The sequence below is a fragment of the Arvicanthis niloticus genome, chromosome 16 (genome assembly GCF_011762505.2).
Source record: "Arvicanthis niloticus isolate mArvNil1 chromosome 16, mArvNil1.pat.X, whole genome shotgun sequence".
NCBI classification, from domain to species: Eukaryota; Metazoa; Chordata; class Mammalia; order Rodentia; family Muridae; genus Arvicanthis; species Arvicanthis niloticus.
Window position 1 is genome coordinate 13,149,623 of NC_047673.1, and position 23,899 is coordinate 13,173,521.

The 23,899-nt window shown below is 46.5% G+C and overlaps 1 protein-coding gene and 1 long non-coding RNA gene across 4 annotated transcripts in view; one reads left to right on the forward strand and one right to left on the reverse strand.

The window, feature by feature from the left end:
• LOC143434651 (uncharacterized) overlaps positions 1 to 67 on the reverse strand; it is a 12,839-nt gene extending 12,772 nt beyond the window's left edge. For both annotated transcript variants that reach the window (XR_013104292.1, XR_013104293.1), the window contains exon 1: positions 1 to 67. This exon is cut by the window's left edge and continues 209 nt beyond it. This is a non-coding gene — a long non-coding RNA (uncharacterized LOC143434651).
• The window catches only part of Mcph1 (microcephalin 1), a 202,114-nt gene extending 178,640 nt beyond the window's left edge, over positions 1 to 23,474 (forward strand). For both annotated transcript variants that reach the window (XM_034520353.2, XM_076913875.1), the window contains 2 exons: positions 8,517 to 8,754; positions 20,234 to 23,474. In XM_034520353.2, the coding sequence (XP_034376244.2) occupies positions 8,517 to 8,754; positions 20,234 to 20,289 (294 nt within the window). In that variant the 3' untranslated portion in view covers positions 20,290 to 23,474. The remainder of the gene's footprint in view (positions 1 to 8,516; positions 8,755 to 20,233) is intronic.
• The last annotated feature ends 425 nt before the right edge of the window (positions 23,475 to 23,899 follow it).

A 23,899-nucleotide genomic window follows, 5' to 3' on the forward strand; every position in this document is an offset into this window, starting at 1 on the left:
CTTAAAGTTTGACATGGAAGTATAGTGAATTTAGACCTGTTGGAAGATGTTGGTTGTGGATGTAGAATAAAGGGCTCAAATATTTCAGACACTGTCAAAAAACAGATGGCTAGAAAGACTGTTATGCTTTCAGACCAGATGATGCCAATGGCTCCAGGTAGAGCAACCTTGTCTTTAAGGCACTATGCTATGTAGCCAAGGCATGGGTTCTACTTACACAGTAAGACAGGCATAGTTTGAGAACTTCCTGCCTCATTACCAATATGCCACCTTGGTCAAGATGCCTTAGACTTCAGTCTTATTAACTGTTAAATGTTGTGGGTGACCATTTTTTTGCCTCTAGAAGTTTATAACAGTTAGGCATTTTGTTAAACCTACAATGCTTTAACAAGTGCACAGAGTGCAGATGTTGCATGAATGTAAATGAGTGGGAGACTGTGACAAGAAGACCACTGGCATTTCTGCTGAGCAGTCACCGAAGGCCACACAGTGACAGCTGAGATTTAAGCCTGTGCCCTTCCTGGAGCCCAGGCCTACCCTCTTGTCACTCAGCTCCAGAAGACAAAAGTTTGTGCTGCAGAACCGAATGAGCAGCAGTGTGTGCTGGCTTCACAAGTCGGCCTTCCATAGACACGACTCACGCGTGTGCACAGGCAAGCACACAGAAGGAGGCTGGAATGGGCCGGGAAGTGCTAGCGTTTTATTTGGTGGTCCTCCTCTGTGTCATATGGTGGGTGCAGCCTCTAGGGTGGGGGAGAACCACTCTGTAGCGGTTCCTGATCCCTGTGGGGAAAGAGGCTTGGTTTTACTCTCTCTGTGACCTAGTGCCCCTCATGTCCCTAGGCCTTGAAATGCCTGTCAGCAGACTACTGTAATCCCTTAGAGTAGAGCATTCTGTTCCAAATGTGGCAAGCTTTGAAAAATGCTTTTCTTTGTCACTCTGACTACTTTTAAACTTGTGTGGTTGTGTTTACTTGCTAAGTAATTTATGGCAGTCATTAAATAAGCATTTTATTGCTCAGAGCCTAGTGAAGAACCCTGAGTCCTTATAGAGATTTGTGTAGAAAGCCCAGGGCACTGTACCCTCAACAATGTGAACCCAGGACCTTTGGTGACACTCTTTTTTTGGGAGCCTTTACTCTTGAGGCTGCTGCTTCCCTGGCCTTCCCACTGTGCCCTTGGCAGCAGAACACATCAGAACTTTCCCTCCTGCTCTGTCCCACCTTTCTAGCATAGGGTCAACTCTGGTTGTCCACTAGTGTCTCTGGTCCTGTCAAGCCAGTCAGGAGCCCTAGCAGCTGAAGGGGAAGAGCTGACCTGGCTCATGGCTCTCTGCTGAGAAGTCCTTTCACTAGTGACAAGTCACAACATCATCACAGTACACCTCCAACAGAAGAAAGATCTCAAGTTCACCTGCTTTGCTGTTGCCCGTTGGCCTTCCTGGGCAGGACAAAACTGGTGTGAGTTTGTGTCTGTTGGAGATAGTGGGGAGTATTGGACCATTTACCCCACCTAAGACTATAAGACATGGATTTTGTTTTATTTTTATTTTTTAACCTTTGTAGTTCTTTCAAAAATGCCTGTGAACAATGATTCAAATTAAAGACTTAAAACTTGTTTTTAAGTGCCAAGTTAAGAAGAATGGTATCCTCTGGTCACTGTTGTCACCTATGCACAAATGAGCCAGAGGCCTGCTGCCCAACTGTGAGCTGCCCCCAGAGCATACCTGTGGGTCATGACCCCTTTGGGGCTGGAACAGTCCTTTCACAGGGCTCGTCTAAGACCATCCCATTGGCAAACACAGATATTTACATGGTGATTCATAACAGTAGCAAAATTATAGTTATGAAGTAGTAATGAAAATAGTTTTATGGTTGGGGGTCAGCACAAAATGAGGAACTGTATTATAGGGTCATGATGTTAGGACAGTTGAGAACCACTGCTCTAAACTCACAGACTCCGTCTCTCTGCTGTCTGTGCATGTACCAGAACAGCACTGACTGACTATGTGGGGTCTCCATCTGAAGCAGCCCTTGCTGGGGACACTAGCTGGGCGTCCTGACACTCAGTCCACTTCTGCCACTGTCAGCCTGCAGTTACAGACAGGTGGTGTCCCCCTGTGACTTCTGACTGAGCAGCTATAAGCCAGGACATCCTAAATCCTCTCCTAGGATTTGATAACTTGCTGAAACAGCTGAGAAATCAGAGAAACACTGAACTACATCTGTCAGTTTATTACAAACGTAATTAGAGATATAATTGAGGAGCCTAAAGAGGAGATGGCAGAGGCATGGCCTGGGACAGAAGCAAAGGGTGTGCGTGACAGTCCTCTGCCCCCTCTGCCGTGTTCACCCACCTGGAACTCTATAGACCCACAGGCTAGAATGTCTGCAGAGCTGACTCCTGTAGCCTGGATGATGGCAGACAGCTGCAGCATCCCAATGGACACACCTGCCACAGGTAACTTCACTGATGGGTTTAGGATCACCATGGAAATACACATCTGAGCGTGTCTACAAGGGAATTGCTAGATTAAGTGGGGTGAGAAAACCCACCCTGACTATGGGCAATCTCCATCCCCTGGGCTGGGGCCTAGGACTAAATGAAAAGGACTGCAATCTGGAGCCCTGCATTCAGTTCCCTGCTTCCTGACTACACTCAGTGTAAGTGAGCAGTGTGACCAGGCTCCTGCCCCTGCGGCCACGCCTATCCCTCCATGAATGAGAAGCCAGAACAGACGCCCTCATTCTTAGGTGGGTATTTGTCACAATGCTGAGAAAAGTCATTAATACAACATCTGAAGCCCCCCACACTCCCTGGCTGGCCAGCTGTCCCGTGCCCCCTCCAACCCCCACTGCCGGGCCAGCCCTGAGCAAGCAGTCTGTTCAGGCAGGCTACCTCCCCTACCTCTGGCTGAAGAGAGTTCCCCTTTCTCCTCCCCTCACTGTCTGTGGTTCTTTACTGTTAATGCTCCCCAAGATGGTCTCCTCCTTTCCCCCTGCAGACCTTCGCCCTTCCCTGTGCATCCATCAACATGGTTCATGCATGGATGCCTCCATTCCTTTGCCACAGCCGCCCCTCCTCACTGCTGCACTGAGATTGCCCCAAAAGTGCTATGTTTTGCTTCCCAAGCTCAAGTTGGAGCTTTCTTGAAATCAGATCCCAGGTTTCCCACATACCATACCTCGAAGTTACCCAAGAAATCCATTAACTGTGCAAATGGAGCTGAGCACCCATGGCATGCCAGGGGTTGCAGGGCATGCTGGGTTCCACCACTGAGCAGTGGAGCCATTTCTTGCCTTTGGTTCCAGCAGGAGAAAAGAGAACCCCCAAAATAAATGATCTGTTACATTACAAGGTGCTGGAAATTCTGACAGAAGGAAAAGCAGACCAGGTTTAGGGGAGAGCGTGCTGGGAGCCCCAGGAGCACCCTCAGTGCTTAGAGGGCAGGCCTTTCAGACAGTGAGTTAGCGAAGAGCACAATCATCCAGGTGGGAAAGGAGGACAGCAGAAGCAGAGAGGAGTACAGAGCAGCATGAGGCAGCCCTGGGAGGGGCATGGCTGCCTGAGAGGCATGAAGTGATACACCAGAACAGCTTGTGATTCTGAAATCCCCACTGCAGGAAGAAAGGAGGCTAGCTGGAAAGAGACCGACACGGTGACATTAGTACAGGCCAGGAGGGCACTCGGGCTGTGCTGAGCCTCCTTACACAGCACTGACAAAGGCCTAAGCAGTATTTTGATGATGAAGCCAGTCAGACCCTGGACAGGTGACATAGGACATAAGAAAGGAAGTGAGGCAGGTAGTATGTCTGATGTAGGGTTTGGGCGTCAGCATCAGGAGCTGTGGGGTTCCCCTTAACTAAGATGGAAGACTGCAGAGCTAGCAGATTCTGAGGAGCAAGAGGACAAGTTGTGGTCGGGACAGAGAGGCGTATCTGACAGCCCCACACAAGGGAAGTAAAGCAGCAGGCTGGATGGGTCTGTGCTGGAAGCAGAACCTGCGCATCAGTGACATACAAAGGCCCCAAGAGGTGATAACATAACCTGCTGCTCTCATGGCTGGTTGGTTGGTTCGCTGGTTTTTGGGTTTGGTTTGGTTTGGATTGGATTTTGTTGGTTCTTTTTGAGATAGAGTCTCACCCTATAGCCCAAGCCGGCCTGGAATGCACTGTGTAATGAGTTTGTTGATGGCTCTGTTAACTGCAGTCCTCCTGATGTGCAGTCACGTTGGCCTGGTGCCTGCTTACGTAGGCTTATCACTTGACCACTTCTTAATCACTCTAAAAGAGTTATCTTTTCTTATTTCCCACACGTGCCCTCCTGCACATCCACACCCCAGTGATCCTGGACTGTGTGTGGGAACGTGCCAAGCTTGAGACACCTGTCACCTGAAGTGCCCCGAAGTGCCCTGCCTTGTGCTCCCTTCTCCGTCTCTCCCACTACTGGCTCTTCCCAGCCCTTCTGAGTCTACTCAGTCTCCTCTCTCCCTTGAATGAAACGTCTTAAGGTACTCTTACTTGAGAAACCAAGTGGGCCAACTACCTTCCCATTCTTGTGCTCTCAAATATAGCCTGTTACTCAAAATGAACAGTAGAATGAATGACTGATTAACCAATGACCAGCATGATAATGAGGAGCAGGATGTGCTGCCGCCAGTGGCACCAGCTGCCTCTAAGATATGTCAAGTGAGGGTAATGCCTGTTAGACAAGGCTCTACAGAGGAAGAGGTACACTGTCCTTGAAGGAAAAAATGGGACAAAAATGTAAGGCTGGACAGGCACGATCATACCGTTTAAATTAACATACAGGAAATTGACATTTTTCGTATTCAGTTCTATGAGTGTGGCACCAACCATCCTAAGCAGGGGACTGAAAAGACCACGCTCATTGGTAGAATGCTTGAGGACCACGCTTGATGGCCAGCATGAATTTGAGAGAGTGCGTTAGTACACACAGACACCCCAGCTCCAGACTACATGGATAAAGCAAGTCACTAATGAAGAATAGTCACTAATAAAGAACCCACGTGGGTTCAGAAGGCCTGACCCAAGAGGGAGACACCAAGTAACTTGACCTATGATTGCACACCCATTCGAATATTCTAGAGACCCACCCCAGTGTACGCAGAGCTGACATCACCAGCTCCTTAGCAATTAGGGAGGTGTCGAGTGCCCCATGTCCCAGATCTCAGATAAATTGATAGTGCCACCCGATCACGTTTTCCATGCTGCTCAGAAGAATCAGCATGCAATTGTTATATTGTGAAAAGTTCCTGTGGGAACTCAGGTGTGGCCTTATCTCTCTTGACCTGGATTTGTGCGTCTGCATCCTTGCTACTGGTGGGAAGCAGAGTTGGGAAAGGCCATCACTATGGGGCCCAGCCCTTTGATTCAAAGCCTGATTGTCCTGTGGCTAGCAAATGGTGTCAGGCATCCTCCTGGAGGTTTAGCCCCTTGTACTGTTTGCCACAAGGATTTGGTCATCGCATGTCTGTACCTCCTCTCCCATGTGTGGCTCACCAGGGACCTGGATATCCGACCCATCCGTGAGCCACTCAGCAGGTGAGCTCTCACACCAAGTGAAATCCAATGCCCTGGCTATAGTGACGGAACCATCCCCTGCCAAGTTTTCTTTCTTGATCATGGATAAATAGCTGGGATTCCTTAGAGCTAGGAGCCTGGGGCATTCTGTTCCGCTCCAACAGTAGTCTGCCATGACTGACTTCTGGGTAAACAGATCTGAAAGGTCTGAGCTGAGCCCTGGTGAATCAGTAGCCTCCCTGATGAGGGCAAACATGCAGCCACAAGGACAGCACTCTGTAAAGCTGATGTCTGGGCCTTGGCCTCTGCTGGCACCGCACTGTCACTAACCTCCACCAGCAGCATGGACTGAGGAGCTCGGAGCAAGAAGCATCCACTTTCTGGCCATTGCTCCTTCACTTCCATGCCTATGAGTAATAGATATGTGAGTAAGAGATCATTGCATCACTGTCTGCAGAGAACATCAGGAACTCTCCCGAGCTCTCTGCCTGTCCTATTTATGTTAGAGGCTGCTTGAGCCTAGGCTGTCAGTGAACTCCATTTAATCACTCTTCTTAGAGGTTTGTTTTTTTTGGGGGGAGGGGTGTTTGTTTGTTTGTTGTTTTGTTTTGTTTTGTTTTGTTTTGTTTTGTTTTACAGTGTATCTCTCTGTACCTAAGGCCTTACCCAGACTCCTCAGTTCTGGAATGACAGATCTTACACACTTACAATTGGTTTTCTAGTATACAGAAAAACAAAGGATGTGTCTCCATTTGGTTAGTCCAGGGCTTACTTAGGTTGTTTGAGATTCTAGACTTGCCATCTTCCCATTCAGCCATTTTTATCATGTCCCAGGGGCTCGATAACTGCATGTGACCCGCATAGACATGACCATCTGGCTCAAAAGGCATTTTGGCTATAACAGTAAGGGAAACTCTCCCCAAATCTCACCTACTCTTATACGCTAGCAGTACGCCATCTGCAGAGGAAATGAGGTCACTTGGATTGTCTTGGATCAATCCCATCTTCCACTGGGCTGTAAATGCCCTGAGCAGAACATATGAGTTAACATACCTCCATAACACCCATGTTTCCTGCCTGCCATTTTGGAATAAAAGACACTAGTGAATTAATACACAACGACATCTAATAAACAAATAGTCACTTTTTAACTTTGTGTCTGTCAGCTGCAGTCGTCAATCACAGTCATAATTATCTATTTCAATACAGCTTGGTCCAGCAGCTCAACGCCTTGGTGGACAGTGGTGACCCTGGTTTCTTCTCTGTATTTGACTTGTGGTGTAGATAGAGTAGCTCTCTCCAGCCACTGTTTTTCTCACAGGAATGTTGGTTTGCTCCTGGCCATGTTAACAAAAGGATCACTGATGTAGTAGGAGCCTGCTGCCAGTTGCCAGTCATGGACACACTGCTGACACCCAGTAACAAAACTCAAAGGAAAAGAGGAGAAAAGAAAATTCATGGCTGGATTGAAGTATACTGAGTGGGCCCTACTGATAGCGAAGCTACGTTTTCAGAGCTGGGCCCCTCTTTTTACATTAGGGTTAGATGTGGTCATGCTTACATAATCCCAGCACTCAGGAGATAGACACAGGAGACAGAGAGTTAGAGGCCAGCGGGAATATGAAAAGAGTTCCAGGCCTCTCTAACTGACACAGCACGACCTGTCTCTGAAACAAAACACACCACCACTGTAGTGTGCAAAGTGAGTGGGAAACCATCTGGAGGTGTAAACTAAGAACTTAGTATCCACTGCTTGCAGGGCCTTCCACCCTCTGACCAGAGCCCCGGCATGGATTCACTCTTTTTCAAAGAGTTCCTTTCCCTTATACTTGACATCAGAGCCCCTGATCCCCCTGAGCTACTGATCCCAGACATTGGAAAAACAGGCTAAAATATTCAAAATGTATAACTCCCAACAGCCCCTAGATAATTTCTACAATCTGTTATTAGTAAAACGTATTTTAAAATAATGTGCCTTCCCACTGTCCCTTGGGTCAACCAGATGGCACAACCATTTCAAACAACAAGGGAGTTCTGGTTCCTTTGTCTATTTCTCAAATGTTTCACACTGTGACACTTGTTCTCAGACCATGTTCAGAATGACTCCTTCAGTCATCTTCTAGGATTCCCAGTCAGGGCACACACACCTGCCCTCTCTGAGGAACATCCTCCTTGGGAACTCTCTGTCCCTTTGATGTCTCACCTGGTATTTAATCTGAAGCAGTCCTAGAGTCTGTTAGTCACTTGTAAACAAGCCCTGGAGTCTCCTGAGTTGAATGACAGATGGCAAGGGAAACACCAGCAGTAGCTACTCCCCCTCACGTCCTCTGAGTTACTTAAACACTGCTCCTACACATGCGTAGTCTGTTTATCACTTGGTTAATCTTTAGTACTTTGTTCTTCAAATTGTGATAGTTCATAAGTACATTATATTCTGAGGCTTTTATCCATCTCCACGTTGATGGTCTTTCACATCATTGTCTTGAGTCTTGGGAATATAAAATTTGCCAAAGAATGGACTGCTCTTGTGATTTGGATATAAAGTGGGATCCGAAGGGCTAGTGCATTGAAGCCTTGGTCTCCAGCTGGCCGTGCTTTTTAAGAAGTGGTTATATAGTGGTTATATATTAACTTCATAATAGAATTAATCTATGCATGGGTTCATGACTGAATGGGCTGTTAGAAGATAGGAACTAGGTGGAAGAAACTGATCACTGGTGTGTGCCTTTCCTCCTAACCCTTGTTCTGCAGTCTTGTTTCCCAGCAACCATGGGCTAACCCCTCTGAAACCATGAGCCAAGAGAAAGCTCTGGTGATGTTTGGCTTCCTTACATTGTCATACTGACAGAAATTGACTAGTACAGCAACCTTACCTTGAGTCTGTATTTTGAAAAGAGAAGCAAGTTTCCTGTTGACCTGATCTCCACACTGAGTGAGTTCTGTCCCCACTGACTTCCTTCCATCTGCCCACAGATCTGCCGACTTGAACGCCATTTATCTACCCAGCAATACCAAGGAACGCTCTTTGCTAGTCTGCCGAAGATGTTCATCGCACCAGCCAGCAGCCCTCCCAGAGCCAAACTGTGTGAACTGGTACTCCTGTGTGGCGGCCAAGTCAGCCCAGCCCCTCAGCTGGCCAGCCTCATCATTGGTCCCTACAAGGGCAAGAAGGAAGCAAGAATCCAGTACCTGTCAGAGAAATGGGTCTTAGGTAGGAACCCAGATGGTGGAATATAAGCAGGAGGGGTAGGGGAGGGTCCTGCTGACCACATGGCTATCAGGAGCTCAAGGAGAGTACTGCCTTGTGGGCCTGGTAGTAAGGACAGGGCTCGTGAAAGAGATAGATGGTGCCCATGTGGCCTGGACCTGAGACTTGCAGCTCAGCCTCCAGGCATCTTCTCTTAACAGTCCTAGACACATTTGCCCCTTACTGCCAGCTGAAGAACAGTTCATGAGGAGAGGAAATTGGAGCGGCCTCACCTAACTCTTAGCCTGTGTAAGGTCAGAGCCACCTCAGCCTCCAGTTGTGAGCACAGGGTGACCAGGGTACACTGGCTGGCTTGGGTTTTGCAGGCACCTACCATATGCTACCCGAGATTCCCGGGGAGGAAGAGAATTAAACTAGACACTCGGGCATAGGGAGCTATCCATATGCATGATGGTGACAGGTGGGTTTCACCTGTTAGTTATTCCACTTGGAGGACTACAGGACTCTCGAGTAGGGCCATGTAGCCAGGAGTCCAAATCCTCAGGGGTGTGTTCCTCCTCCTTTCCTTCCTCCTCCTCCTCTTCCTTTTCTCCTTCCTCTTCCTCCTCTGCCTTCCCTCCTCTTCCCCCTCTTCTCCTCTCCTATCCTTCTGTTCCTTCCCCCCTTTAATGCTGGGCTCAACACCCTACAATGGACTAACTACAGTGGACTCACCCTAAACAGGATGACCTCTGGGCTCAGCTCTGAGAATAAATTTTAAATCATCATCCCTGAGATTTTGACAAGTGTATTGATTTGGTGGGATTAAGTCCTGCAGACCAGGCAGCTGAAGTAGTCATTTTCTCACCATTATGGAATCTGAAAGGCCAAGGGCAAGGCAGGATCAGGCAGATCTTCTATGGCTTCCCCTTGGACTTGCAGGTGACATCCCTTCCCTGTGTGGCTTCCTTTTTTGAGTCCACACTTCCTCCTTAAGTGAGGAGTGTTCAACCCCACCTGGGTTCTGTCTCCAAATACACACACATTCTACGGGGCTGGGGATTGGACGTAGAAGTTCTGGGAGTACTCAGCTCCACCCTAACAATGTATCGCCCTATTCGCTAGGCTCTTGCCTGACCCTTCAGAGCTGTCTCCCCTGTGTGTGCTAATCCCTTCTGCCTTTTCTCTCCCATTCTCCCTTGTGCTGAGATGCCAGCTATCTCCTTCTCTGTCCTCCTCCTGCTCCCCTCCCCCATGTGCCCCCTTCCTCCATCCCTCCCTGGTCCTCTCCTTTCTGCCTGTCCCAGCTTTCCAGTTCTTCTCTTTCCCTTTCCTTTCCATTCTCCCCTGAGGCTGAAGTCCTTGCTGGGTTCTTTAGAATGGCCACCCCACCCCCACCTCTGCTCCATATGTTTACATCTCTCTCCCTCTCTCCCTTCTAGCTTCTCCCCTTCCCTGCCTCCTCCTCATCTCTCAATCCCAAAGGCCTGGCCTCTCTCACTCTACTTTTGACATTCTCCTTGAATAGATAAATGGATAACCTTGTTTTCCAAAGTTATATTCACACAAAAACTCGTATGTTTTATGAGTATCTTTTAAATGATTGATGATTGTCCCTGTACATTTTCAAATAAGGCAATCAAAAGTACTTTTACTCTCTGCTACAGAGCAGTTTGTCTTTGCTTAGAAAGTATATAAAAAAAAAACAAACAAACAAACAAAAAAAACCTACCCTTTAGCTCCCATCCCAAAGCCAAGCCACTGTTTATTCTTTGAACACTGAGAAGAGAACCTTCGGATAGCCAATGTTCCAAAGCTGGGCTCTTGTTTGGTTTCTTGGAAAAGTGAATCAAATTGGCGACCATTGCAGACCAGAACTGAGCTTTGAAAACATGTCTGTATGACTGGTATCTGCAGTCCAAAACAACACCTAATAGTTCCAGCGTTCGTTCGGGAATTGTGGCTGCTGAGTGTGTGGGGGATGGAGGGGTGGGAGGGAGGGCAGCCTGAGCCTGCACTCCTGCTATTTCCAGGCTGGGTGGCTGACAGCCTTCCTGTTGCCCCAGCGTCCTGTGCTGTCCCTGTCTCAGCCAGGCTAAGTTCTTCCGGTTGTTTTGTTGGTTGGCTCCGGCTGGGATTTTAGGGGATGACTGCCTACCTGCTGTGTCTACCCAAGGCCCCCTGCAACATTCTCTGCATGCCAGGGCTGGCTTAGAGACCCCAGTGTGTGCTTCTTTCCTCTGCCTAATTGACATCCGGTTGCTGACCTGTCACTGATTACACCAGCTGCTATGCCCTTGGCAGTATCCGGGCATTGTGTGCGCTCCAGGCCTGCCTGTGTAAGATGAGTCCCCATGGCTTCTGGGTCCCCCTAACACACCAAGTCTTCCATGGCTTCTGGGTCCCCCTAACATACCAAGTCTTCCATGGCTTCTGGGTCCCCCTAACACACCAAGTCTTCCATGGCTTCTGGGTCCCCCTAACACACCAAGTCTTCCATGGCTTCTGGGTCCCCCCAACACACCAAGTCTTCCATGGCTTCTGGGTCCCCCCAACACACCAAGTCTTCCAGCCTGAGCCATGTATCTTTGAAACACCAGTTAACTCAGTTAATTCTCTTTCTGAGTTGAATTATAACCCAGACACTCCTGTGGTGCGCACAGAACAGAGTTACTCCTGTGGTGCGCACAGAACAGAGTTACGGCCTCCACATCCGTCCATCAAGCAGAGTTGACAAGCATAGCACAGTCCTATGCTTGATGTCCCCTCAAGGCTCCACACTGACTTGACCTGTCCTATTCCCCTGTACACTGACCAAAGGAGACCCAAGAACATGTGGCATGATATATGCTGTGGTTGGCCTCCCCAGGATTTCTGAGTGACAGCATTCCTACATGCATAAAACTGTCACCCCGGTGCTGTGACAAAGCGACCGTATCTCCTTTGAATACTCTTATTCCCCAAACTTCTATTATAAACATTTCTCTAGAAAACATGTTATTTTCAGGCTGGCTGAGTTATGGAAGTGCTTGCCTACCTGTGCAGGATCCTAGGGTCATTCTGCAGAGGGAAAGGAGGAGGGAAAAGAAGAAAAAGAAGGGAAATACTGCATTCTCAAAAAATACTAAGAGAGACTGAAGATACTGCTTCATGGTAGTACACTTGCCTAAGCATGTATGAAGAAGCCTCAATCCCATTCTAAAATAAATGAGTGAATTAAAAAAAAAAGAATAGAAAAAATACTAAGATTAACAGAAACTTTTAAGGCATGGATTTGAGAGGAAAACTATTTTGTGATAAGCTATGAAAGACAATATTCAGTATTTATTAATTAAATTTACTCCAACTGGAATAGGCAGTATGAGTTTGGGCCAGGGAAGAGTCTTGAGAGCAGTTTGGATTAAATATTTAAAAGTGTTAAAAGCATCTTTTCATATCTACTTTCAAGTTTGCAAGTTGACATCCAAAATGAAAAAACCCCAGGGCTGAGTGGTGCATTTGGCTGGTCTGTAGCCTCATGTGTCGCCTTTCAGTCGATGAGTTTCCTGTGAAGCTTCTGAGAAGTGCCTCAGAGAAAGTGAACGATCCTTAGGAGAATTTCTCGGAGCCTCCAGTCTGGCGTAGGGTTAGCACCACGCATCCTGCCTTCTGGGCCATTGTGTGTCACTGACATAGGACATGAGCGGGTACAGAATGTCACCCTGTGGGACTCAGCAGAAGGCATTTAATCCTTGCCTTCCTCATGTGCCCCACAGAGGGTGTGAGCCGCCACGCTGCCTTCCTTACAAGGAGTCCCTGTTCCCCATTCGCTCCCTAGAGCCCATTTTCCGTGAAACTGCACTGTCCCCGGGCCAGCATTCTCCATGAATCATTCGAGCAGAAGGAGAAATGGGGATTTCTGAGCAAGAACACCCTTGTGGGCACTTGAATGTGCACAAAAATCAACAAGAAAACAAGCATCAAATTCCCGGTAGCAAGAACCAGGTCCTACCTGTCTCAGTGTCAGTAATGTGGGTGTAACTTAAAACTGTTTGCTAATTGTTGGGTTCTCCTCATCATCCCCATGAAGTATAGTTCCCATGTCACATCTCAAAGGCTGCAGGGTCTAAGGACCTGGTCAGAATTGACAGGCAGAGCTGTCAGGCTGAGTGGCTCAGTGCTGTGCTCATTCTAGGTCACGCTGGTCCCTCCCTTTGATGTTATCAAATAATTTGGGTTTGGCCTTTCTCGTGAGACTGGTCCAGTCTCAGCCTCCCCTTAATTGTCTGGGCTTCATTCAAGAGATAAGACCTACGTTTATGCTATTGTGGGGAGATAGTGTAATATTCTCCACAGTGCTGCCAGAAAAAGAAAGGTTAGCTTTGACATGACTTCGGCATAACTTACAAAGAACAGTTTACTTGACTGTTTCCCCGTGTCAGAACTTTCAGGAAAAAGGGTCCCTGATAGCTTGTGAGCCTTCCATGCTAGCCTGAGCTATTCATTGTGTCTCCCACTGGTGACCAGCTATATGCACTAACTCAGTGTGCCTTTCCACAGAACAAAGGCTACTCTGGAGACTGTGGACCTTGGGGAGTCATAATTCTATGGACACGTGACGGTTGGCCAAGCCCACCTTGTACCCTATTTCCATTGCTTAGATAAGAACTAGTCACCGAAGGCTGAGGGTGCAGGAGGAAACCCTGGTGAAAGGGAGGCCTGTCTGCCCCTCAGCCTGCCCTCTCTTCCCTTCCCATGTCCTTAATTTATACTTGCCCAGGCCCAGCAGCTCACCAGTCACACTGTAGGAAAGTAACTACCAAAATACAGGTGATAGAAAACTGAACAGTAGAGTCTGTAATTCTAACATCTAAAGACCATGTGTGTGCCAATATAGCATTAATAGGCTTTCATAAATCGGCTGCTGAAGTGGTATTTTAGCTTTGGTTAGGAAAAGATATGGAAAAATGGACTTGGGAAATGTCTCTAAGCTCTCCCAATAGTCCAGGGAATTGTTCTTGAAAATTCTTGAATTTTTCTGGCCAGTCAAGGCTACCGTTGATCAACTCAAGTTAGTTCCTTCAGCCTCCCTCAGCACAAAATGCCACCTCAGAACAAAAAAAAAAAAAAAAAAGAAAGAAAGAAAAAGAAAAAAAGTCTTCTGTGACTTTAGCTCAGAGCAGAAATTATGTGAGCTGTTGAGCTGTTTCTTTCTATCCATAAGAAGAAATGTATGTGCTAGTTTGGGAAGTCACGAGGGCCATCAGCATTTTTGCGCTTAGCATTCGTGATGTGACAGACAGCTTTATAAAACTTGCTGGTAAGATTAGAGGTTTGCCGAGCCCTGCAGCAGCCCCACTCTTAAGCAAGGCCCCCAGTGTGTCACAGCTGCCCCATGGCTCCCAGTATCTGAAAGGAAGTTAACACACATAAAAGGAACTTCAAAGTGTGACCTCCTAATGGCTCATACTGATCACTTAGGCTGTCTGTGCTCACTGGCTTGGTTAATTGATGCTCTTGCTATGCCTGGAAGGTAACTTCAGAGTATCTGAGGCATTGACTCCTTTTCTGTGGCTGTTGCCTGCTAGACTTTAACGTTAAACACCCTAAAACCTCAAGTGAGGAAGGTTCCTGTGTTTGTGGTAGAGCCTACAGGGAACGTAGAACATGAATGTATTTGGAGATAAGACCAAGAAAGAGAGCAAAAGGTTAAGCACTCATGAAAGTAGGATGTTAATCCAACTGGATGGTTTCTCTTCTAAGAAAAGGAAGTGGGATGTCATACTGGTAGTGGATTTTCTTTCAATTGAAAGGTTGCAAACTGGCAGGTTTCAAATTGTGTAGTGCAGAGTGCAGTGTTCTGCGACCAGGACTGAGGCTGAGGTGCCCCACCCAGAGCAAAAGGCAGTAAGCCTCCCCTAGCTTCCAAGCAGGGGAGACAGTTGGATGGAATTATGCTACTTTAATTTTCAGTCAGTTTTTTTCTTAAACACCGGTGCTTGGAGATGAGTGCCGGCAAGATAATCCTGCAGCACAAAAGGAAGAGAAAACGGTAGTGCCGCCTCCAGACGCTCACAGTCCAGAGCAGAGAAGAACACCAGGATGGGCTATACTGAAGCCTGGCCATCTACATAGTTTTTTTAAAAAAAAAAAAAAAAAAAAAAAAGTGCAGACAGTACTGAGAAAGAGGCAGTACTGCAAAGGGACCTGGAGTCAACTCCACACTGTAGGAGTGCACAGCAGGGATGCAGAGTGTGAGTGTTTGAAAATCCAGGCAGTGGGATGAGCAGCTTCGGGTGGTAATTTGAAAAGGAGATGCCAAAACTGAATCAGGTTACCGAGAACATGAACAAACAGAGCATCATAAAAAGTGAAAAGGAGCCAGGAGAGTGTCCCTCACCATCCACCAAACTGCTGCAGGAGGATGGGGCCACGCCCACCCTCAGAGCCCTGGACCTGTAACTCCAGGGGCCCATCCATCACAGAAACAAAGACACGAAGAGAGACCTATGCCTATCACAAGAGGTGACCCTTGTGGGAAATCTACGCAGCCTTTAAAGGTTAGTGGCAACCAGAATATGCCCCTCAAGGAAAGTTGACTTCAGAACGGCAGGAAGCCTTGTGCATGGGGTAGAGGACCAGAGCTCTTCCACCACCGGGAGGAGGATTCTGCACGAGGGAGCCTCACCACCATCTCAGGGACCGTGGAGAGTGAAAAGGATTGGGCACTCCATCAACCCTGAAGGGAGGCAGCGGAAGTAAAAGCAGATGAATGAGAATCTGCCACAGCAGACTTCCGTGAGGAATGCATAAAACTCCATGACTCAGCCGGGCGGTGGTGGCACACGCCTTTAATCCCAGCACTTGGGAGGCAGAGGCAGGCGGATTTCTAAGTTCGAGGCCAGCCTGGTCTACCGAGTGAGTTCCAGGATAGCCAAGGCTACACAGAGAAACCCTGTCTCGAAAAACCAAAAAAAAACAAAACAAAACAAAAAAAAACTCCATGACTCAAAAGATAATAAGAAATGGGACAACGAATAAAAAAGAAATTCCAGAAAACTTGCAAATGTACAATCAGCCCATGAAAAAGTATTCAACAGGGCTAACTGCTGGGGAAGTGGGAATCAGAACTCTATGCCCATTATGATGAGCACTGATCCCCCCCCCCCCAAAAAAAAAAAGTGTTGAAGGAAATGTGGGCAGTTAGAGCCCTTGTATGCTGCTAATATAAGCATTGTAGCCACTAAGGGAAACACTGTCGCGTTATCAGTGACACAGCAGCTCCACTGCTGGGCATATTTACCCAGCGACAAATGTGAGTGACAAGTGTGAGGGAGGGAGTGTGTGTCTATAATTACAAGATATGTCAAGAGGTTGTCTCCTAGATGTTTATCAACCTGTCAAGTAGCCAGTCAGTGTTAGCCAATGCACAGGCACGCATACACAAGACATTGAGTCTAATTTATAGTATAGTAAAATTACTTATTTTGCACTGCTCATGTGCTAAAACATGTTGCATATTCTTAGGCACTACATGGGTAATTCTTAGCGAGAAAAACAGTCCTTGCCCATGTGAGAATTACACTCTTAAGAAAGGAGACTAAAGGCAGGTTTAAGCAACAGTCATGGTAGATATTATGAAGAAGATGGAGTGCAGGAGTGAATGGGCTGAGGGAGGTCCTTGTTGACAGTGGCTTTGGAACCACAGATTGAGTGGGAAAGAGGAGCTGGACAGACCTGTGCCCTGGCCTGGTAAAGCAAGGCTTCAGTCAGGAGAAGCAGTCAGCCTAGGATGGCTTAAAGGAAGAAGAGGGAGGACCAAGGGAGGGGAGTGAGGCCCAGGAAGGCTGCTGCCTAGAAGTGTGTGTCGATGTGAATGCAAGTAGGAAAGAGCTCTGTAGGGCAGAGAGGCTGGAATGCACATGTCAAGTGATGCTGTCCCCGGAGTACTTGGCTGACCACCAAGGCAGTTTAGGGATGCTAGCTTGATACCAGTGGAGTCATAGCAGTGTCGGATTTTAATTGACATTTCAGTAGCTCTTGCTGCTGGATGCAGGAAAAATGAAGAATGGTAGTTATCCCTGGACTTGAGTTCTAAGTGTCCAAGACAACCATGAATAGAGTCTTACCAAGCAAGACCGGGAGAGGTACTGAAAGAGCAAAGTTTGCCTCACCCTGTGGAAGAGAAGCCTGTGGGATGGCCTCAGACAGCAGGAGAGACCTGCTCCATCAGCTCCAGATAAAACTGAGGTCGACCTATAAAAGTTATACGGGAGCAGTGCTGGGTTCATCACTGCAGAGTGCTTTGGGATTGTGCTGGCTAGCTTTTAATGTCAGCCTGACACAAGCTAGAGTCATCTAAGGCGAGGAAACCCCAAATTCACAAAATACCTTCATAAGATGGGCTGTAGGCAAGCCTGTTGGGCATTTTCTTAATTAGTGATTGATAGGGGAAAGCACGGGCCATCGTGGGCAGTGCCAACCTGGGCTGGTGGTCTTGGGCACTAGAAGAAAGCAGCTGAGCAAGCCAGGAAAAGCAAGCCAATAAGCAGCACCCCTCCATGGCTGCTTCATCTGCTCCTGCTTCTAGGTTCCTGTCATGTTTGAGTTCCTATGTAAGGCAAATAAACCCTTTCCTTCCCATGGCACTTCAGTCATGGTGTTTCATCACCTGAAGACAGGGACATTCATAACCTGAGCCCCTGTTATTGAGGGGTAAAGCTCTTGCTGTAAATATCCCCCAGAGGCTAGGTGGTACTCAGCCCACAGTGAAGTGTCGGAGATGCCTAACTACATGAGTCTGTGAATGTGGCCTCTGAACTTTCTTCCGGGCCTTTTGATGAGCAAAGAAAAGGCCTAGTCCACAGTGCTCTTGACTTGGCACAGTGTCATCCTCCACTAGCTACCAAGTTTTAGTTAAATATAGGGATTTGTCCTTCACACCATAAAACATTAACGTTGGCAGCATGTTGGTCCCATACAACATCTGTAAGACCACACAGAAGTGCGGTTAGAAAAACGGTGGCCTGCCCTAGATTCATGCCAAGTCCTATTAAAGGACATGGCAGGCCGAGGATTACAGTTTTTGTTTTTGTTTTAAGAATGAAAGAACTAAGGAGGTCAGGAAAGAGACAGGGGGAGAGGGGAGGCTTTTGTGTCAATTTCAAGGACATCTGCATCTTTTCTGCTTGAAATTCTTATCAGTATAGTTGGCATCGTAGCAGTCAAGAGGAGGAAGCAGGAGGATTAGTTGTTTATATATGCCCTAGGCTACTTGAAAGCCTATCTCTAATATAGGCTACTTTTTCTTATTGCCTAGGGCTATCCTCTGCAGTTTACTCGCTGTGTGACAAGACTGGGGAAAGAGATCCTGTCATTTGTCTGCCTTGTGGGTTCCACTGATACATAATGCCACCTTTCATTCATTTCCTGCATACAGGCTCATTTCCCATTCCCCTGCAATGTCGTATTTGTTCTGTGCAACCCTCATCAGACCTCAGTGCTTAATTACAACAACTCAGTCATTTTTATCACCTGCTTCCCATGATAGTCACTACGTTAATGTTCTTCTTTTGTAAAACTTGGAACTTGGGGATTATATCGAATTATCAGATTAAGTAGAAAAAGGATTTCTTTCAGTGGGTTGTTCATTTTGTTTTCTGACCCTATAAAATGATCCAGTCAGAAATTCATGCAAAGCTGGGGTCCAAAGAGCTCTTACAACCTTGGTGGAAATACGGTTGAATTACTTTATAGACCAGGTACAGAGAGCAGCAGATTGTCAGTATGTGTGAATACATAAAGACAATAGCTTTTACATGGCAAAAGCTTGTACACGACAAAAGGCAAAAGACACAGCATCCTGCAGCATGCATTGCAGGAGAGGTTTGAAGCGTGAGGCCTACTTCAATGTAGAGACAGCTAAGTGGTGTGCCCATTCTGACAAGAGTTGTCTTAACTGTATACGATGCTGTGTGTGTACACACCTATTCATGAGTGCCTATATGTGCACCAAATGCTAATTAATGTGTTCCCCTCTTTTGATTGACATCCCCCAGGGACGCGCTCTCCAGGTCACACTCTTACATGGAAGCATATCTGTACAGGAAGCAACAGTTAAATTCCAGACAATTCCTTAAGCAAAACTAAGATGAACATTTTATTTCTTCTACTAACCATTTATTTTTTATTCTAGAATGAACTCGTCTTTCTCCCTTGTTCCACACAGCCACCATAGCTGCCCATCTTCCAATAGGTTTCACTCTTCAAGGCCCTTCAGATATTATTGTCTAACTAATTGTATAGTTGTCTAATGGGAGGCGGCCTGTAATCATTGTAACTAAGCTTGTCAGCCAGTGAGCACTGACAATCAGCTGTGTCCCTTCTTTGTTTTTGTAGTAATAAGTAGTGTGTAGTAAGCATCTTAGTATTGACAAATGATAGTTTGTTAGTCACAATTTTTGTTCCTGTGTGACAAAATTGTTGAGAAAAATGACACAAGAGGAAGGATATGTTGTGGCCCGATGCATGGTTGGTTGGTTGGTTCTACTGTCTCGGGGCCCTGGGTGAACAGAACCTCATGATTGGGGGGTGTATACAACAGAGCAAAGCAGCTTATAAGTAACTGGGAAGCATAGGGAGAGAGAAAAAGGAGCCTGCTAAAGTTTCTAGCGCTTCCCAAAGTAGCATCTCCAGCTACTACTTTCAACACAAGTCTGTGGACCATTACACACATGGCAGAGGGATTGTGGCCAACTATAGCACACTGCACTGACCAGCTGCTCAGCTCTGTGACCAGATATTTTCATAAAACAATGAAGCTTCAACCCACAAGACCCTATGGTTCCCCCAGTCCAACCTTGTCCATTGGGCCTCAAACTGGATTTTAGGAACTGTGCCCAATTTTGTATTCATCATGGAATCCCTAACTGGGTAGACAGCCTGGCACAGTCTAGTTATCATAGTTAATGTCATAGTTAATTAAAATTGAAAATTTATAATCTGCCTTCTAACAATGGGTATTTGAAGTAGCTCACTAAGATTAGAGCTCGGGTATCTTTGATGACAGCTGTCCCAGCTCCATCCAACAGAATGTCTGTCCTGATGGGAATGTCCTCATTGTGATACAACCCAATAGGACATAGGGCTGTCGAATGGGTTAATCCGGGGCCACTGTGACTGGTATTACTTTGCTTTCCTTTATTTCATTTACTTTTAAAATTGAGAATACTATAAGAACAAGTGAGCCTATGAAGAGCTCTGAGACATTTAAGTTATTTAAACTATTATAAAGCATACAAAGAGGATCACATCTGGGCAGTGGTGGCACACGCCTTTAATCCCAGCTCTCGGGAGGCAAAGGCAGGTGGTTTGAGGTCAACCTGGTCTACAGAGTGAGTTCCAGGACAGCCAGGGCTACACAAGACAAGGGAGAGCAGGGTGGGGGTGGGGGTGGAGGATGGGGGGTGTATTGCCTGTGTTGTGACTAGCTACCTTAACTGTCAAACTGTTTTTCTTTCTCCAGATTCCATCACCCAACACAAGGTCTGTGACTTCAACAACTACCAACTGCTACAATGAGACTGAGACATCTAAGGCTGCTGTCCCCAACACTCAAGAACAACAACTCTGGAGAGAAGGAACCAGCATACAACTTAAGGCTTGATGTCCCATGTCACTTTGTATGCTGTGGTTTTTATCCTCAGAGCATGTGCTTGTGTGCCACTAGAGATTCAGTCCAAGGCTTGCCGAGCAAGCCCTATGCCGTGGACCACATCTCCAGCTGTTATCTGTGAAACACTTTATGTAACATATTCATGACTCATGCTGTACCGCAGAGAAGCCCTGGCCAGCACCAGTTGGGTTCTTGATACAGTGCTAGTAATGATCAGGATGAAAAGGTCACAGAGCCTTTGTCTTTGAGATACTTTGTTCCCAATTATAGAATGGAAGTTGATTTAAATTGCTATAGTCCTAAACAATCAAACAGCACCCTAAGTCTTCTGGCTTAGATGCTGAAATCTTTATTAGTGTGTTGTGTCTAGATAGGAAAGATAATCATGCATTATTAAGGTTGCATTTATTATGTTCCTTGAGGTGCTTCTCAGAACAATTAAGGAAGACAGGTATTGTACACTAACACTGCCTGCCTTGTGAATGGCCACCACTCAGCCTCACTGCCTGCCTTGTGAATGGCCACCACTCAGCCTCACTGCCTGCCTTGTGAATGGCCACCACTCAGCCTCACTGCCTGCCTTGTGAATGGCTACCACTCAGCCTCTATTGACTCCCCTCAGGTTCCCTAAGGAAAGGCAGCTACTGGGGTAGAGTTCTGTCAGAAGTGTCCAACCCATGCATGGCCTGTGTGTCAGACTTGTTCAAGGGTACCTATGAATGTAGCTCATATAAAATTATAAACATATTTAAAAGTATTATGAGATTTGTGTGGATATACATTTCCCCCGCCAACCCCAGTGGGGTTGTAACTCAATTGCACAGTTCTTCTGAGTGCACTCTCTTGATGACCATGTTGTATTACACTGTGAAATGGCTGGACATGCCTTCATCGGGTCAGTCACTCTTCAGTATGTTGACACAGAGTCTCTCAGACTGTTCTGGAGCTTGCAGACCTCCTCCCGTCATCATCGTCCCCAGTGTTGGGCTTTAGTCATCACCACATGTCACGCTGCTGGGTCACCTAACAGATACTGAGACCCAGTGAGCTCGAAGGTACTGCTCAGCTCACTGTCGTTTTCTGTGTTATGATTGGTTGCTCATGTCAGCTGCTGTTTCCAACTCAGTAAGCCTCAACTCCACTTCCAAAATCTTGTCATTTCCGAGATAAGCCATTGAATCATACAGTATGTGACTTTGTGGCATTGGCCTTGTTCCCTGTGTAGTGCTCTGATGATCCATTCACATCACGTGTGTCAGTACATAATTCCTTTTTGTTGCCAAATGTATTCTATGGTATAGATGCTTTACAGTTTTGCTATTCACCCCATGAACAGAGTGAAGGTGTAAAGCCCAATGGAAAGCAGTTTATGATGTCATGTTGTGCTGGATGATCCAGCAGTCCAGGCTCCTTGGAAGGAGTGGATCATATGAGAGAGACCTCACTTATCACTCACCCCATCTTCTATAATCTGAATAATTCTGTTTTTCCTCACAAATCCATAGCTTGAAGCCATCACTTGAAGCCAAAGTAATAATGTTAGAAAGTGGCGTTTGGGAGAAATGATCAGCTCATGGAGACCCAATAAACAGATTGGTGCCTTATAAGACAGACTGGAGGGAAGCGCTTCCATCACATGAGGACACAGTAAGAAGACACCATCTCAGCACCAGGACACGGACTCTCCCAATGTCTCAATCTTACACTTCTAGCATCTTCATAACAAAAAGAATAGACCAGAACTCATCTCTGAGGACAGTTCCCATGTGAAATGACTCTAGATTCCACTGTGACATCAACACCACCAGACTGAGATCACTGAGAACATACTAGCATACGTCAGTACGACTGGATTCTAGTCTTTACTCAGTGTATGGAATTTCTTAGGGGAAATCGATTTACCTTCCTTGCTCCCAAAATTTTTGGTGTAAAATAGGGGGATTGCCAACCATATATCCTATCAGGCATGCAAAGGTAGATTTAGGATTGTCTTTTCTCTCAATGGAGCAGAAATTCAGGAGAAATTTGGTTTATATTGACCAATTAGGAGACAAGAAATCAGGAGAGACCGGGAAACGGTTGAGAGCGCTGGCCAATGCGGAGCGCTGCTGGGGAAACAAGGATCTAATGGAATCCAGAAGACTGTAAATCAGTGTTCCATTTACTTCCCATGGAAAATAATGATTTCATTTAGTCTCAAGACCTTCCTGCCCAATGACAACAGTAATACCAGCCATAGTGGTCTTTACCAGAGCCCTCCGCACACAGACCAGGCCAGAATCTCCACCCCCCCACACCCCACACACACACCAGAATGACTTGTTTAAACCTTGCCCTAGGTAACCATGCACCATGAACTTTGGAGTCTGCCAGTTCTGCTGATCGTTGGGAAAGTTCCAGCACCCAGTCGGCATGAGAGAACACCCAGGCCATGCAAAGGATGAGGCATCACCATGAGAAGCAAAGGAAGACAAGGATGTTCACTGTGAAGAGTTAGGATGAGGTCAAAGCGAGACAGAAGGGAAAGTGTTTAAATCCACAGTCGTGAAGTTTTACAGGTTGTGTCATTCTATAAGGTATTATCTCCATGCAGGCTAACAGCTTCAGGTCAGCCTCAAAGGCAAGCTGTGTAAATCCATTAAGAGTTTGTTGCTTTGTTGCATACAGCAAGTGGTGACTCCTTGCTTCCGTGTGTGACCTCAGGCAGACCTGGCTGATAGAATCTGTGATCCACTGACATCAGTCTCCAAATCCTTCAGTCAATTCCCACTCCCTGGAGCTCAGGGTTACTGAAACCCCACCCCCCTAATATATAGTTGATCTTTCTGGTGGCCGGTCCCAACCGGAATCTATCTGGGAGTCACCATAAGGAGGCCCTCCAGCATGCCTGCGGGGTTCCTCAGTTTTCTTCTTGGTTGATTTTCTCCACAGTGAATGTATTAAACTGGTTGAATTGCACATAACCTCTTTGTACCACGATTCCTAATGGTAATGGTTGAATTGGATAGATTTTCATTTTTTCTTAGTAATCTTTTGAGATTCTGGGATTCAAATTATGTTCATGCATCAGAATAAACATAAAAGCTAAAGAGGAGCAGCTCTTCCCTCGTTATTCATCAGAAGCCATTGCTAGCTCACGTGAAGACGATTACCACAGTAACCCACCAACACAAGCAAGACTGGACGTGTCTGTAGATTGTTAGTGGCTTGCTAAATTGACAGTGTCTTGATGTGTGCATGTGGAAGCCAAACGGAGAGCCTCCTGCATGCTAAGCAAATACACTTAACATTAAGCTACATCCCCAGCCTTAGACGTGATCGTTTGAGGAAGCAATTTGTTGATCACTGTAGAAACAAAGGTATTTATGTCCTAGATCCATGTGATTTAATGTTAATAAAAATCTTCTAAGGGTAGAAAAGTTGTATGTATCCAGATATTAACTTACTTTCCTATTACTGTGGTAAAATAATTCTGACAATCAATTTTAGGGAGAAAGGGTATAGTCCAGCATGGCA